The sequence below is a fragment of the Leuresthes tenuis genome, unplaced genomic scaffold, assembly GCF_036924035.1.
Source record: "Leuresthes tenuis unplaced genomic scaffold, fLeuTen1.0.hap1 SCAF_2, whole genome shotgun sequence".
Taxonomy (NCBI): domain Eukaryota; kingdom Metazoa; phylum Chordata; class Actinopteri; order Atheriniformes; family Atherinopsidae; genus Leuresthes; species Leuresthes tenuis.
The window spans coordinates 41,354,814-41,372,644 of record NW_027325356.1 but is presented as its reverse complement, the minus strand read 5'-3'; the positions used below and the strand labels follow the sequence as shown (position 1 = coordinate 41,372,644).

The 17,831-nt window shown below is 39.6% G+C and overlaps 1 protein-coding gene across 2 annotated transcripts in view; it reads right to left on the bottom strand.

Moving 5' to 3' along the window:
* Positions 1-17,831, bottom strand: part of ano1a (anoctamin 1, calcium activated chloride channel a) — a 63,354-nt gene that overhangs the window by 28,399 nt on the left and 17,124 nt on the right. For both annotated transcript variants that reach the window (XM_072381098.1, XM_072381097.1), the window contains 7 exons: positions 9,229-9,283; positions 8,633-8,684; positions 7,220-7,275; positions 6,651-6,692; positions 5,066-5,130; positions 4,507-4,641; positions 3,280-3,440 (listed from right to left, as the gene is read on the bottom strand). In XM_072381098.1, coding sequence (XP_072237199.1) covers positions 3,280-3,440; positions 4,507-4,641; positions 5,066-5,130; positions 6,651-6,692; positions 7,220-7,275; positions 8,633-8,684; positions 9,229-9,283 — 566 coding nt within the window. The remainder of the gene's footprint in view (positions 1-3,279; positions 3,441-4,506; positions 4,642-5,065; positions 5,131-6,650; positions 6,693-7,219; positions 7,276-8,632; positions 8,685-9,228; positions 9,284-17,831) is intronic.

The following is a 17,831-nucleotide window of genomic DNA, read 5'->3' as shown; positions in this document are numbered from 1 at the left end:
AATATATTTTAAGGTTTTGATGAGGTAAACTCTAAAGTCACTTGTTTAGTTATTTACTGCATGTAAACTATGTAAATTTGATCGTCTTCCCACTTACATGATAATTCTAAGATAACAGGATTATTTTCATAGCACTTATTACCAATCATCAGCCTGCACCGACTGGAATGATTGCCTGTCTGACAAAATAATTGTGTTTGTTTATTTAAGTTTGTTTAATCTATAAGAAAAAATGAACATAAAGGTCAGGCAACTAGTATTTGATTTCACAGTTGTCTAATAATCTAACACAAACGATGAATTAATCTGTTTGAGTATGCAACAGAGCAGTGCATGACAGATGCTTTCACATATAATCACTTGACATTTTCAGGAGCAAGTGTGGACACTTTGGTCTGGACTTTTTCTGTTGTTGCTGTTCGCCCATAGGCTTCACAACAAGAGAATTTCTGCTGGAGATGAACACTCAAAGCTTGAAATGCAAGGGTGGAGGTTTGGGAGAACCTCCAGTATACCTCCAGTATACAGGAGGCAGAACGACTCAGATATTAAGCTGTGGAAATAGCCGTTTACTTTACAAATTGTTGAGAATAATAGACGAGACTCCTTGTTGTGTTGATATCAGTGTCATATGCATTTGCACATTTCCATAATAACGAGTAAGTAGACAGCAGCATACAAGTCAGGAGAAAGGAGAATGAAGGTGCAACTAACAGCATGCACACACCTTCACTTGCGCACAGGCAGTAAATGTTCTGAAATATTTGCTGATTCATTTGCACGTTATCTCACCTGTTTTTCTGAGATCTTATTTGAATACTGAGTGGAAAATCTCTACAAGAAGTCTAGAGTGAGTGATATGGACACACCGCTCTGAAACAACTCCAGAACATTTCAGGACTTAAGTGCTTGTATGACAAGTGTTAAAATCAAAAGAAACTACAGTACATGCTGACAACTTCCAAAGTGTACTAATGTGCACTAGGGCCGCCACAAACGATTATTCTAATAGTCGACTAATCACCGATAATTTTTTTTGATTAGTCGACTAATTTGATCATACGTATACTGAAAGTAAAACATACAGCTTATCGCACCAGGATACAGCTGCTCTTATATAACCATCATTATCTTTCAGCTTGGAGTGTTTAAGGTATATGCTAACTAAAAAAAAGACAATATTATTGTTCATTAACCCTTTAATGAAATATGCAGCTTGTTGCAACAGACAATTATTTAACTGTAGCAAACAAAAAGAAATACTTAAGGTTTTTTTTTTAGGTATTTCTTTCCTTCATTTGTCTCTGGCATCAAACACAGCTGCATTTAAATCAAATGAGGTAGGCACCTGAAACTAAGGAATTATTCACAAAAAGTTTTGGTCTCACTGACTCAAATATAATACCAACATGTTCAGTACGGACTCAGTCAGGACATTTGCTTGCTGAGGTGTGCATGTAGCTAGCTTCGTAACAAAGCCGTCCATTGAAGATGAACGTACTTTTTTAGCACTGAAACGTAACGTTAGAAAACATTAGCGTTCCTATTCAAACACATCACTGTTGTAACGTTACAGAAAACACATGAAATATGTGTGCTAAGGCTAATTAATCAAATCGTCATCGCTAATGTTAACGTTTACAACTATCAATATGAGTAAGTAGCAAGCTCTGGTTACGCTAATTTTAGCAGCTAACTAGCCAATTAGCTTACGAAGATGACGGTCCTTCTTCACAATCAGCTACAACAACATGCTTCCTTTTCAGGTGCTTGTGCATTGTTGATGTGCTGCTGTGGAAGGCAAGTTCTGGCTTGCAGATATTGCATTGCACACATTTGTCTTTAGTTTTCTTAAAATGCTCCCACACTTTTGAGCTCCATTGCCAGGTAGCCACCAATCGGAAGGTCGGTGGCTCGACTCTGGCTTCCCCGGGCTACATGTCGAAGAGTCCTTGGGCAAGAATGTGTATGAAAAAGCACGTAGTTAAGTATCTTAAGACGTGCTGTATGAATGTGTGTGAGTGGGGTGAATGCAGCATGTAGTGAAGCGCTTTGAGTGGTCAGTTAGACTAGAAAAGCGCTATACAAGCTATACAAGTACAAGCATTTACCATTCCATGATCCCGTGACATCACGGCTGACCCCCGGTTACTACTACTGCAAATGTGTGTCAAGGTCTGAAAACGCAGACGTAGCATTGGAAGGTGCCACAGCAGTTTTGAGAGAAAAACAAAGTTTAAAAAAAAACAAATAAACGACGCATCAACTATTAAATTAGTTAGACAAATTAGACAATTTTAATAGTCGACATAATCGTGAGTAGTTGACGAATTGTGGCAGCCCTAATGTGCAGTACACATATTTAAAAAACAACAACGCCTGTCATAAAAAGGCAGAGTAGATGTAATAGACTTTGCATAGCAACTAGGTCGTTAAATTTCATGGTGGAAATGTATCTTCCCTGGATGCCAAACTTTCTAGAACTTGGGCTGTCTACTTACATTGTACCAACAGCTACATTTATTTGCAACGCTTTCCGAGCTAAACCAACACCAGAGAGCAACTCAGTCCTTTTATACCCTCCTGCTGCAGCTCATCAACAGGAACAGCTCATTGAGGTGGGACTGGACTACACGAGAATCACAAAATATTTACATGAAATTAACACCTTACAAAATAGAAAATCAAGAATAACTATTTTCATATACACATTCCTATAAGTGATTAAATAACACATACTTTGCAACATTATTGAGATCACTATAGCATTCTTCATAAACCTAATTGTATTAATTTCATAATGAATTAAACATTCGCGATTGGCTGAGTGGTGATAAACGCTGAATGTAGATGAATTTCGGATTTACTCAGACTTAGAAATAAGCCTTTTTGTGCTATTCTGCCTCCTCAGGTCAACAGCAGAGGAATCCAGACGGCTGACATGCTGCGACTCTGTCAGACATCTAAACAAATAGCTCTTCTCTGGTCTGAAGCCCTGCTGCTCCTAACAGATGGCAGCGAGTTTTGGAAGGACATCAGAGGAGGGCTGTTAGCTGTTAGCTTCACAAATCTGTGTTGTCTATTCCATGTAACTATTCTGATCAGAATCTAGGTTTGTATCAAAGGCCCACTGAATAGGTCAAATGACACTATATTAACTGAGACAGATCAAGCAATGCTTAGCTGCGCATACAGTATTTAAAAAGGTTCTACATGTTTACTGGTCTGTATGGGGTTATTTGATTGTGGTGTTATGCCTGAATGGGAATGTATACTTACCCCAGAGGGCCATGAAGATGGAGAAGAAGACTGTTGCTGGGTTGTCAAACAGGTGGCTGGCTCGAGCAGTACCACATGCTGTCACTAGCTTCCAGTAACTGCAGGCATGGTCGCACAACGGACACATGGTGATGTTGTTCCTGGGATCACAAATCTCCATACTAACAAAGCAGGCGCAGATGAAAGAGATTATTTTTTTCAATGGGGTTTAGGAAAGCAAAAAGTGGAGGCACAGCAGAATGAAGAATTAGACTCAGTTATCGAGAAAAAAAGCAGTATTTTTCAAATCAAGAAAGGGAATTTGCATGTATTCTGTCTGATGCAATCCTTTCAAAGGCATAATGTGCCTGGTTCTTTAGTTAAAGGAGGATATAAAGGTTGAGTCTTAGACTGACTGAGATCTGGATAAAACTATTTTTCATGCAGCAGTATTTTTCTGTGGAATGTCCTTTGAGAAACTGTCCAATGAAATGATGTAATTAATTTGAATTATAATTATTAAAAATATATATAATTTATTTGCAGTTTATTGCAGCTTATGTGTGCCACCTCAGTGTAAATAGTACAGCAAAATCTCAGGATTAAAATCTGAATTTCCAAATAACTCATGCTGTGTCATCACTTTGCCCACGAGCTGACACGTGATTTTGTGTTGCAATACATTTTAAGCTTCAGCAAGTTTTCATGTGAACAGGTGGAGTCACTATGAGGGTGCGTTCTAAGCCTGATGCTTATCAAGACAAACACCATGCTTTAAGACATCTCCCTTAATTTGTTGAGTCATGCCTAAAAATTCATTCACACTATTTACATTATAAAGTGTTGGATATACAACAGCTGTTCATAGATTTAAAAAAATAATCAAAAAGTTGGTGAGGGACCGCAAAATCCCATTTACAGAAAAATAAAAGCCAGTTTTTATTTATACTGCAAATAAAATCTCTTTTACTTTACAGTAAAGAGAATATTTCAAAATCAATAAAAAGCCAAAACTTCAAACAATAAAAACTTCATCCATAGGGCCAAAATGAGACATACAATATGTAAAAGTCACTTTCTAAGCAGCACTTCAGCAAATGTTTTCAAATAAACAGCCTTTGCTTGCCGAGCAGTGAAAAGTGAAACTAAAATGAAGGAAAACTTGTGAGGACAGAGGCAGAAAAGACTTTCCATTGAAAGTAAAGAATAAATCTTCGGATTATCATTAGATACATTTGTCTGGTGTACCTAGGTATATTATCATCAACAGTGGCACAGCCGTAGAGAAATACGATGACTCCAACAATGGCAGCAGGGATAAGCATCTGTGTATAGACCCCTAACCAGGCAAAGTAGAGGCCGACCTTCTCCCCAAAATACTTCCTGTTGGAGATATGTGGTCAACACATCACTGTAATACATCACTGTAACAAATGACACCATGGCTTATGTGACTAGATCCTATTTAACAAAATAAAAGTAATATTTTAAGGAATTGTCCCTTCCAGCTGGCAGCCACTCCCTTTGACAGCTGTTATAAACCTGACTTTGATCACATTAGATCATAATGTGAGACCAGTGCTTCACTCAGAAGGTTGGCTGAGAACCTACACCACAAGTTCACACACCATGTCTCGCTTGTCAGTTGTACTGCTTTTGCAGGAGACCATATGTCTGTGACAATGTTTCTGGCTTGCTGGCTGGAAAGGCCATTAATTCTGCTGTTTCAACTGTAGACTTGGCACAAAGCCAACTGTATGTGGAATTTATCTGATTGGTTTGACAAGAGAACTACTGAGGAACTGACCTGACGAGTCCAATGGGTTGGTACTTGTAGAAGACACTGTAGCTGGCCCACTCCTCGTACAGCAGCTGTGAAGAGAAGCTAGAGTCAATCAGTAATGTAAAAAAGTATTTAGAAAAAAGAAGTGGAATTTATCATTAGAATGGTGCATACAATATGGTTCTGTTGCTGAAACAGTTGTTCATCTGGCTTGCTGAATCATTTATTAGCAACTAGCATTTACTGGCGTTTGTTTGTATTGGGACCGATCTGTTTTCTATCTTCACAATTACTGTGAAAAATTCAGTAACAGCAACTTTATACCAGGTGTACAAAACAGTTTAGTAATGAGCTGACTTTTGTCCACTGGAAATTCAAATGAGCATTTATATTTGTCATGACAACTTATTAATTGTTCTTTTAATCTTGTAATATTTGTATTTGCTTCTTTTGTCTAGATCAAAGTGTAAACTTAAACTAGATGAGAAGGGGCTAGTTTTCTTAAAATAAAAACTGTAAAAAGATTTTAACCACGAAGATCAGAAAATACTCACCTGAGTTTCTGTTTGTATGATAATGGGTTTGTTGCTTTAACTTTATTCAAATGAGGTCATTTATTGTGTATTAATCCTGGATAGATACCGTAATTTATAATGTTATGCAGTAAATGTAAGGATGAATGATTATGCCCGATCAAAAAAAGCATAAGAAATGGAGCAGTACATGTACGTGTGTGTGTGTAGCACCATGTAGTGCAACATATTTATATGCAAATTACTGCTATATGATCTAATTTACAATAACCATCAAAGAGCTGACTGCATTCGTGCTCTCTGTACATATTCCGATGCTAGTGCTATTCGGCAAATCTCACATAAAACACTGTTTGCTCGTGGAACATTTTCACACATAATTTCACACTTAATTCACAGGCAGAGCAACAAGCCGCAAAGCAACAAATGAAGGCTTTTAATCACAGGGGAGCGGCCAAGTGGAGTATTCAGATGGCAGGCTGAGCCTGAGAGAAAACAACAATTCACATTTAACATGAAATCTCATTTCCACATCATAGAGGAAGCCATTCCTTCACAATATAGACATGCAATTATGAAATAAGAATGTTGATTTAGAACCAAGCTAAAGCTTTTCTGATGCTTGAGAAGAACCAAAGAGGAATTACTGGGCTGTTGCCTTAGTGACACAGCCTACAATATAATTATAGAGAGCATTAGCATGAGAGTAGGCGACTTCAGACTCATTAGCTGCTCTTAACAATTGCGGAATTCATTGCATGCTTGCAAATAAAACTGAATTGAACTATACAATAGGGGGCAATGGCTCAAAAATGTAAATGTGTTCATCCATCCACTTTCTATACCAGGTTAATCCTATTTAGGGTCGCCGGAGCCTATCCCAGCTGTCATTGGGCGAGATACAGCACTTTCACACTACATGCATTGACATGTGGCCCAGAGCACCCGAGAGTCAAACTGATTGGTAGGTGACTGCTTTTCCTCCTGAGCTACAGCCACCCTTTAAAGGCTAAAAGTGTTTGTGTTGTACTATGTAATTGATTTAGTCCTGCACCTTGTGAATTTGCTCCACTTACCTTTCTGTCATTAGGTTCTGAATTCACCCCCTCAATGTCTCCCTGTAACACATACACACACTCTGTTTGCCAAAGATCTCCTGAGAAAAAAAATCTCATTTTTAACATCCACACAACTCTGTGGCTGACCATTTTAAATGACTGACTCATGAGCCTGTGTTAAAGGTTACTTACACAACAGCCTTCATGAATAAGTCTCATTATCTTGCAGCATTGCAGGTTAGGACTTGTCAGAGATTGCAGTAAAGAAGATTTATCTGACAGGAGCCACAACTGATGAGCTGTTTAATCACATAATGAAGCTGAAAGCTCTTGTCATCTATGTGCACTCATTTTATTCCACATTTAGACCTCACAATACGTTATTATGACAAACAAAGATCAGAACAGCAAGTTTTTATGAGTTTGACCAACACAACATTCTGAGTCCTCTAGTTGTAAACATGGTTACTGTACAAGCAAAAGAAAAGTTAGAAAGGTTTTTACATGGATAACACACAGAAATGTAAAACTATCATCATGTTTACAGTAAGACAGATTTGTGCATGAAATGTGATGGTGATACTCACTTCATGCAGAGGATAAGCAGATGTGTAGACACCATTGGCTAACAGACTGGTAATCCCTGTAAAACATATTCAACAGTATCAAAATCAAGGAGAAGACTGACACATACGAACACATAGCAGCAGAAGCAACACCCAAGTGATCAAGAGAGCAAATCTGAGGAATAGATTTACAGTGGCTGACTTAAAACTCTGATGCAGAATTATGTATTTTTAAAGATACACAAAATATTGGAATTTTAAGTTTTTATGATGGTAAGATGTTATCAAGAAATGCCGTCAGAAAAATAATTAGGACTTAAATAATAAATACTTACTAAACTTTCACTTAGAGTATGCCTCACAGGAAAATGAAACCAGGTATGGCAAGTTAGTGAACCATGGCAATGGTTTCTAAACAGGAGTTTACATTAGACGGTTGGGTAATTCTTTATGATTTTAGTTATTCTCTCACCAAAACAAAATTATTTTAGATCAATGTTCCGGCCATGTCAGATTGTAATGATAGTGCGGCCATAATATCTGTGTCAAAGTGTAACTTTAAACAGTTACATGGAACTTGTAAGTGATAAAATTTCGATGATAAGTGAAAGAGTTGGTTGTTTGTCTCGTTTGTCTCTGTGTGGCCCTGCGATGGACTGGCGACCTGTCCAGGGTGTAACCCGCCTCTCACCCGATGACCGCTGGGATAGGCTCCAGCGACCAACAGATTGAGCGGGTATAGAAAATGGAAGGATGGATGAAGTGAAAGAGATGAAGATAACATGGGTCAGGACACCACAATGAGTGTACTCAGTTTAAGATGAGATAATGTCGATGAATGCTGAACTCTTTCAGGCTCCTGAAAACCAGATTAACAAATATTTATGTTTGTAAATAAAGTAAATTCTAGCAAATCTATATTCAAAGTCTTTAGAGGCTCAATGTATTTTCTGTATTATATCCGTTACACGGCACATCTCAAAAGCTTTTGGTGACCGCGTGCCATCTTATGTAAACAGGTAAAGCTTTGCTGTTTGGATATTGTTCTTTGATTTTCTTTCATTTTAAACACCTTGTTTTTGAGGTCATAGGGACTGCATTTGATAGGCTTATTTCTGTTAGGACAATGACTCTGTTAAACTATAGATTAAGGAGGAGAGCTTGGATGGACTCTTGGTGCCGATGACAACAACCCAGGAAACCCTCCTTACAGACACTATCAGTTCTTATGACTTTCACTAATAAGTTTTGGAGATGTGTTGTATAGAGAACAGGACATACTATGACATCCTCAAGCTGCTGCCTTCTTTGATAGTAGCTAAATTACACTTGAACATAACAAATAAAGGACTTATTGAAGGGCTAAATTAAGGACGTATTTGCATAATCAATTGCACATTAATGAATTCCTGAAAAACATGTCAGATGTATTACCCATGGAATATTTTTCTCTCGTGCATCTTGTCCTCTTCAGTACCTCATAGACCTGTATTAACACCACAAATTACATTAAAAACTTTGCAGTTTCAGTTTTAAAAACAGTAGCACATTGGTTAAAAGCAAGAGTTTATCATTTTCTTGTTTCACAACACATGTAAAATTAAAGCTGAGGTAAATGGAGCAGGTAAAGTGCTGAAGTTCATATGTCTCTCTTCAGAGAGGGTTTGAAATATAGGCTCTCTAGATATATAAACTCTATAGAATTTGATTGATGAAGGCTGAAATGCAGTCGAAAGCGCAGAACTGCTGCAACTGAGGAGTTCCATCTAATACAGCAAGGTCAATCACATCATCTAGTCATCAGCAAAGCTCTGGAAACTTCTGTGTAGGTGACTGTATGTTTGAGAGTATGCCAACGAAGTAACACACAATGAAGAATACGGTAGCCACTCTTTTGGTTGCAAAGCAAGACATCTGATTAGAGAACAATGGAGTGTCTATATGAAAGGATAATACACAGATTATTTTATGTGGAGATCTCCTGTGTGATGCACCCTCAACAACCATTCACCACTAAAACAAATACTTACTATTGAGCTCCTGGTCTTAGTGTCAAAGAACTTGTCCCTATCGGACAGATCAAATCTGGAAAAGAAGATCAAAGACAGACTCTGTTTCAGATTCAGATGTAGAAAAATACATGTTTGCAAAATAAACTGCTTTCCCCAAAGTGCAGATGTATCAGAAAAAAGGAGGGTACGAATAGAGGAATAAAATCCACCCTTTGCAGAGTTGCAGACTGCAGTTTTTTGCTGTAGACCTAACCTACAATGAACTGAAATTAGAGCTGCACCTACAAAATAAATTTAGTGTATATTCAGCAAAAATCTTTTCCTGTAAGTAATAGCTAAATGAAATGGAATGAAAAAAAACTTTATTCATCCCAAAGGGAAATAATATTGCAGTATTTTCTTTTCCTTTAATCATTTTAAGTTGCTATTGCGTACAGTTATTGATCTTGGTGGCAATGACATCCTGTACTATTCTATCTTGCAGCAGAGCAGAAGAGGCTTATTATTTCAACTCTATGTTATGTAAAGGATGAGCAGTATTGTCCATTATGTGGATGAACTTGTGCTGCATTCTTCTTCGCACAATCAGCTCTAGTGGCTCCACAGCAGTCCCCAGCACACAATCAGTTTTCATTTCAAGTTTGTTCAGTCTCTTTGAGTCACCCGCTTTAATGCTGTTGCTCTAACAGATCTGCAAAGCAGATTGCTCTCCACCACAGAGTTTTATATATGATGAACAACATCTTGGTGTGGACATTGAAATACCTATGTTTCCTTAAACACTACAGTATGTTCTGTCTCTTTTTGTAGACAGCCACAGTGTTGCATTTCTAATTCAACCTGTTTTCCAGGTGAGGTCACTGTTTACACACCATGCCACAAAGTGGTCAACTACTTAAATGGTAAATGCGCTGTATATACATAGAGCTTTTCTTGTCTTTGATCACTCAAAATGCTTTTACATAAGCTACATTCACCCATTCAAATGAACACTCATACAATGATACTCATAAACACAAATTTTTACACAAATTTTCACATCAATGAACACATTAGTGGCAATTTAATGTTCAGTGTTATGAAGTGTCAACATTTCGAGGGACGCTTCAAAGTACAATCTGTCATCACATGAAATATTCTGGAAACCGGGAATTTAACTGATTAGCAGACAACCGTTCTTTTTCCTGAGCTACATGCTCATGGGGCACCTTTGTAGTTAGACACCTGCTGAGTCATCTGAGTATCTCTGGGGATGACAAGAGATGAGTTGTAGTGGAAGTCTGAGGTGTACAGAGAGAAGAAACTGAAGGAATGTACTTTAGGTACCAGAACAAGACAGTATGTCCTTCCACAACTCTAGATCTTTCTCCTGACTCAGGCTAAGGTTGAGGAGGAACTGTAGAATTCAACATAGCTATTCTGCACAGGCCAACAAGACCCTGAGAATTACACCATCTGGACCTACAACCTTGTTCCAGTTCAGTCTTATTAGTTGTTTCTTCCCCTGACTGCTGGAAATATACAAGCAGGAAGAGGAGGCGGCTGTTTAGGTTTCAGGGTGTCTTGATCGACTGAGGAGCAGGGTGACATTATGGAGATGTGACAGGAATGCTTTGGGTACAGGTAGGGGGTGAGGGTTAGGGTAGACACACTAGCAGATTCAGCAGACAAACACACCTAAACAGTTTTACAATCACTAAAAATGCCAGCAAACACAAGTTCATACAGGCCAACTCACCTAAAAAGGCTGCCTGATTGCAAAAGGCTCACATGGGCTACACCCTCCACTTAAATATATTCTGAATTTCTTCCTTGCTTCTTAAGTGCAGACTTTGCAACAAATCCTCTACTTCCTACTTCCACTGGAATTTCCTAACTTTCCATCCTTGCTGCTCTGCTTCTGCCTCCAACTCCACATACCTAATCTTTTTCCTTTCATTTTTCCTAATTCCTCCCAAGGAACAGTCAGCTCTATGAAATAGACTCTCATTCTACTCCAAGACTACAAGACTATATCAGGCCTTAGATTTGTAGAGAAGAACAACATGCTTTCCTCCTAAATCTACCTGCATCTCCCAATCACAAACATCCTCTAAGCTGCCTTGCCTCCTTATTATCTTATCAACTTTCTCCCCCTCTTGAAAAAACTGAATTGCCACCTTAGGTCCTCCTAAATTTGCCTGCCTTATCTTCAATAATTGCAACTAAGCTTCTCAATGGTTATGTTGCCACGTATATCGGCCTTGTGACAGACTAACCTTACAACCTGACAAATTATGCCTTAGAGTTGCACTACCTGAACATACGAACATAGCGGGTCTCCATTTACCGAGAGTTTTAGGTTCTGGGGAGTTGGCAATACATCATATGTTGAACCTATCAAAAATCTAGTACTCCTTTCCTCCAGTTCAACCACTGTCCCTGCTGAGCCTGAGCCACTGCCTTTGTACCCCTTAACATTTCCTCCTGTCTACGACCCTGCTCAACAACTAGTTTTCTCTTCTCCTTGGGACCTGCTCTACTCCACACCAGTTTGCCTGGACCAAGCCGGAAGCCTCCCCAGCCTATTTGAACATTACCCACAATCTCTGTATGTCTAACACTTGCTTCTGTGTCCTGAGCTGCCATTCTTGGATTCCATTTCCTCCCCTTGGTTGGGTTTGGAACCACCTTACTAACTACCACATCTTTTCTCCCAGCTAACAGGAGCTCTGTCCTAACTTTAGTACATTTAAACTCCTCTACTAGGCTAGATACTGGGAGCTGGAGTATGCCTTTACCATACAGTGCTACAGTACTCATGCATCTAGGAACACCTAGCCACTTCCTAATGTAAAAGCTAACTAATTTTTTCAGTTTTTTCTGCAACAGATAATAGAATCTCATACACAGACAGTGGCCACATCAACCTAGGAAACAATCTAAACTGCAGACACCACAGCTTCAACTTTCCTGGAAGCCCTGATTTATCTATTCTATCCAGTCCCTCAGCAACATCTTTCTGAAACTGCCCTGCCTGCTCTCCATCCTTTAATTCAGCCTGGTACCATCCACCTAAACTCTTTACGGCCTTTTCCCCAATTATTGGAAGTTTTTCTTCATCTATTACAAACTTTCTATTACTTAATTTCCCTCTACTTATTGAGATTCTTCTAGACTTTGTAGATTTTTCATACCAGCCCACTTTAGATTTTTATCAAGTCTCTAAGTATTCTCTTCATACATGGTACAGTTGTAGTCACCAACGTCGTATCATCCATGTAGGCCCTAATTGGAGTAAGGCACGTTCCATCCTGATGTCTCTCTCTACCTACAACCCACTTGGAAGCTTTAATAATTATCTCCATCGCCATTGTAAATGCTAATGGAGAAATCGTACACTCTGCCATAATGCCTATTTCTAGCCTCTGCCAACCTGTTGTGAAACCTGCTGTACTTAGGCACAGTCTAATATCCTGGAATCCTGGGGCCTCAAGTACAAAGGGTACGTACGCACAAAAAAGTGGCGTACACACTTTTTCACGTCAACGATCAGATGTATCAAAAGCGAAATGACTGTGGAAATGTGCGGTGCCTCACACAAATTTCAGGGCTGTCGTACGCACTTTTCTACAGCGGTTGTTTCTTTGGCGACACTTACAGGTGATGTTGGAAACTGTTATAATGAATAAATTTAAACACAATTTGTCCTCAGAATGAGCGATGTGCACATCTGAGACACATGAACAATTATCACTGATAAACAATTAACACACCCATGTGTCTGCAATTACAGTTAGAGTGAATATAAAAGTATGCGCAAAGTGGTGCAATGCATACTATTAAAAACAATGGCTGCTTTAGCGGTGTTGGAAGACATAGCAAATGGTGCAATAAGGAGAGAGCGTGTATTTAGAGACAGGCATGATTTGTTGGAACATGAGGACAAGTGGCTCATCAGCCGCTTTAGGTTCCCGAGGGCAATCCTCCTGGAGCTATGCGCAGAGCTGCGGCCGGCGTCGGAGCGCAACACAGCGAGGAGCCATGCGCTGCCTGTTCCCATACAGGTGATGACCATGTTGGGGTTCCTGGCAACGGGGGCATTTCAAAGGGACTGTGCCAGTCGACCCTGAGCCGAGCCATGCCAGCCGTGTGGGACGGGATTATCTGCATCTCAGCAGGTATATCAAATTCCCACAATGCAGCTGAACAGGCAAACATTAAAGCGCAATTTACAGTGACAGCCGGTTTTCCTAATGTAGTCGGAGCTATCGACTGCACACACATTGCTATAAAAGCGCCATCACAGGATGCATTTGTGTATGTCAACAGGAAGCAATTCCATTCCATCAATGCACAGATCATTTGTGATGCGCAAATGCACTTAACTAACATTGTGGGGAGGTGTCCTGGTTCAACGCATGACTCATACATTCTGAGTAACAGCATTGTTGGGAACAGACTACAAGCTGGCACTGTGCGCGATGGGTGGCTTCTTGGTGAGTAACTTTCCTAATATTATTCCCCATGAAGTGCATTGAGCATGTGCGAAGAAAATTTCTATCCCGCCTTCACAGCATCATTACTTGTCGGTGGTTAAAGTTAGTAACGTGCTGTTTTTTTGTTGGTTAAACAACAGCTTACGATCTTTCTAACAAGCCCCTGATCGTCTCTGTGTGCACATGTTAATAACCCCGTGCTTGTGAAATGTCTTAATCAGCCTCACCTTTTCCCCGGCACAGTTAGCACTAGTTACTGTATGAACACATTTGTTGTGAGTTACACAAATGTAGGTATTTACCTTGGGGGTAATCAGAGTCACCCACACTCCCACACCCACCACCCCTGAGAGCAGTGTCACCCATAGTTGTGTCGACTCTCTGTTCAACTCCTCAGCATTACAGGCCTCGCTCACGCTCTCCCACCCACTCCTCTTACGTTTGCTGCTTATATCGTAGGACAGCGTGCCAAAGAGCACATTTTTCTCCTCCACTTCAGAAAGTAGCACCTCCATCTCACTTTCCGTTAAGTTATTCTTTATTCTTTATTTTCTGATCGTGCAGAGAGGGGAATCGCAGGTGCAGGGCTCATTTAAATATGATTTGCATATTTAAGTAGGGGCGTGGACAGGGAGGAGTCGGGTACTCCGACATGTGCGCTCAATTCCACGTTGATTGGGATGTACAAAGGAAATGTGCTTGGATTCATGCGTGCACACACATTGATACATCCAGATATATTTGTACGTTGGAGGGCATTTTGGTTTGAGCGTACGCCATGTTTCAGTTGGAAATCCACGCAAGTCTTTGTACATGAGGCCCCTGGACTCTTTCTCCTTTGGAATAAGAATGCCTCCTGCCCTACGCCATGCTCTAGGAATAAGCTGTTTCTTCCGAACTATTCTTAATTGCCTCCTCAAAAACTTTAGGATATCAGGTGCATCTTTATAAACACGGTAGGGGACTCCATTTGGCCCTGGGGCTGACAAAGTTTTTGCACACATGACTACCTCCTCAACCCCTTTCCACCTCGGTGGTCTAACATCCATATTATGAGCTATCGCTCCTAATGGTGGCATGTCAGGTGGAAGGCCTACTACTCTACCCTGCTCAAGATCTGAATATGTATTTCTTAGATACTCTTCCACCTCTGCCTTTGTTGCCTTAAGCTGCCCTCCCTTTTTTTGGTTAAACATCCCTTTAACAAACTCGAACAGGTCCTGTAAAACGCAGTCCTTACATATTCTTTATTCTTTCTCTTTTTCTTAAAATATTCAGCCCATTTGAGTATTGCTAATCTGCTTCTAAATTCTTCCTGCAAAACATTAATTTCTTCCCTCTTTTCTTCTGTAGCTCTTCTCCACTGCTTTCTTAAGTTTCCTTTTTCCTTAACAAATTTCTCCATTTCTCTTTGCCGTCTAGACTTAACTTGGTGTACTCTTTCAACCCTCTTTCTATCTTGCACCCCAAATCTTTCTGCACCACAAGAGTAAATTATATCTCCCATCTTCTCTGAGCTATCGCTTGCATTTCCTCCAAGCCTATATAATATTAATAACAAATCTTTATTGACTGCCTCCCATTCTTTGTTGCTGTTTGCCCTAGGCCACTTAAATCTAGCTTTCTGCTTCATATTTTTCTCTCTCTAACTGGCCTATTCACCTCAGTATTAGCTGCATCCCTTCTTAGAACCTAGTCCTCCACCCCCGTAGCTGTGTTATTGATATCCTTCAGACTGTGTTTTCTACCTGCTGCTGGACTCCATCTAACTTTCTCGATTAACTTATTAAAAATCTATTCCCTGATGCATTTTAAGGCCTCTAATTTGTGTTACTTTCTGCCAGCCACAAGGACAAACCTGGAGCTTATTTTCCTCTAGCCTGCCTTTATTTTCTCCAGTTATGCTCTCTTTGCTCTATTCTGTACTATCCAGCTCTAGCCCTAGAGAATAGGTCTGTGCCCCTATCCTTCACTGAGTCACATCTCCACCTCATAATCGTGTTCGTTCCAGTGTCAGTTGCCATGTAGTCTGCCTGTGAGTCATCTTCCGCCCCTGCTCTCGCTGAGTCTAGAGGTATTCTCCTTAATTTATTTGTAGCTTATGCTGGTTGTAACAAAGCTGCGAGGCCTCGCTAATGCTACTGCTACCATTCTAGCATAGAATGAATAAAACAATTTTTTCCTTTGGAGCAGTTGACAAACTATTGCAAGGCTGGAAGTGTAGTAAAGAGGGAGATGTGGCTGAAAAGTCCAGAAATGCCCAATAATCACCACACTCGGATGTTGTATTTGTAGCCTGGCGATAACTGAGCTGATAACGTCACAGTCAGTGTTGCCAGTGGCGCCCACACCACTACTAGAATAACACAGGTGAACTCCCAGTAGATAAAATGGATATAAACTCACAGCTAGCAGTTCAATGTACAGATTCTCTCCTTCACAGTGACATGTCCAAGTTTACACCGTCTTTTGTGAACATGCAATGAAATACCTTATATTAGGTTTGAAACCAATTTAGCATTAAGGAGTAGCCTATTGTTCACCTATTACCATAATTTCTTAAAATGTTTTTAAGTTAGTGTTCCATGTCATGTTAAACCTATTAAACCAAAGATCAAGGTTTCCTGCAACCTTTGAAGAGATGGTTTTCTTTTGTTGACATGTATGTTTTGCTTCTGCAGTCAGTCAAGTGTCATGTTAAGTGGAATGTTTGCATATCTGAACTAATAGAATATAATCTTTAGAAATAATTTTGCTAACAATGAATGTGCTGAGAAACATAAAATAAAGGAATGAACTGGATACTTGTATATACCAATACAAATCACAATATCATGTCCTAAACCTGATAGGATGACAATAGTCTGCAACTCAAGATTGATTCAAGAGCCCTAGTTATATTTGAGACTCTGTTCATAAAAGCATTCATAAAAAAAGAGGCCCTTGAACGTGTACAATCTGGTACTGACAGAACTGTAACAATATTGTATAATATAACACAAAGACAAAGTCTGATTATGTCATTGTGGTTTAATAGCCACATTAGACTGTAGTCTATAACTAAGATTAATCTCAGGAAACTGGCCTGGAGTGGTTTCAGTTGATGAAGTGATGTGGAGGGATATCTCCTGCTAGCTGTTAGTCAGAGCTGTAAATATAGCAGCTTACTGCCCACTATCTCCTTACATCTCAGCATGTGGAGAGTAAGACATTCTTCTTCTCTGAACACTATATGTGACAGCAGTTTTCACTTGCTGGGATACACAGGGAGTATCTATCAAGTCATGACTTCTATCCTTCAAATCTAATTTTTCATTCTAAATGATGGGGTTACCTTTAAAGTCAAGTTTATATATATATATGGCTATCACTCCTTTGTGTTGTCTCAATTACAATAGATATTGTTTGGTCAAAGCTGCCTATTCAAATTCCCAAATACTAAGGGGACAGGTTTTCTCTTTAATATTCCAAATTAACATTTTACCCAACTTGTTCTTTGCAAGTGGAGAGGGATTCACAATACCAACTTGAAATGTGTTTTTACACAGTGAATTTGTGATGTATTAAGGGGAAGATAATGGGTCTTGGCTATGGTAACACATTGGTATAAGCGTGCGTTTATGAAGGATTTTAGGTATTCAATCAATGCAGATAGACAGGCATGCACACCTTCAAAAACCCAAAACTGCATCATCCTCAGAGACGATGCCTTGTATTTGCTGAATTCCCATTGATTGAATGCTCTTGCTTGACCCAGGAGTGGGAGGTGAGACAACAAAAAGCGAGGTCAACAAAAAGCAATTGATCAAAATTGATAAAAATGCACAATCAACAGCTACAATGGAAAATAGGTATTATTCTAATACTTAGTTTGACTCCATCGACTCCGCTAACGCAATCACGATTAGCCCACAGCTCAGACATTCAACATAATTCTGGTACTGCCCACAAGCGACAGCAATCTGTAATAGCATGTGGATGTGTGTTTGAAAAGTATCAAAGCATAACCGGCTATAGAAGTATGCGGAAGGCCTTACTTGAAAATGCAGAATCTTCAATTGAAGTTGTCACATGGCATCTTTGTTGCGTAGCCAACCCCGCCCTACCCTTTTAATGAGCAGTCTCTGAGCATGTACAGTGCAA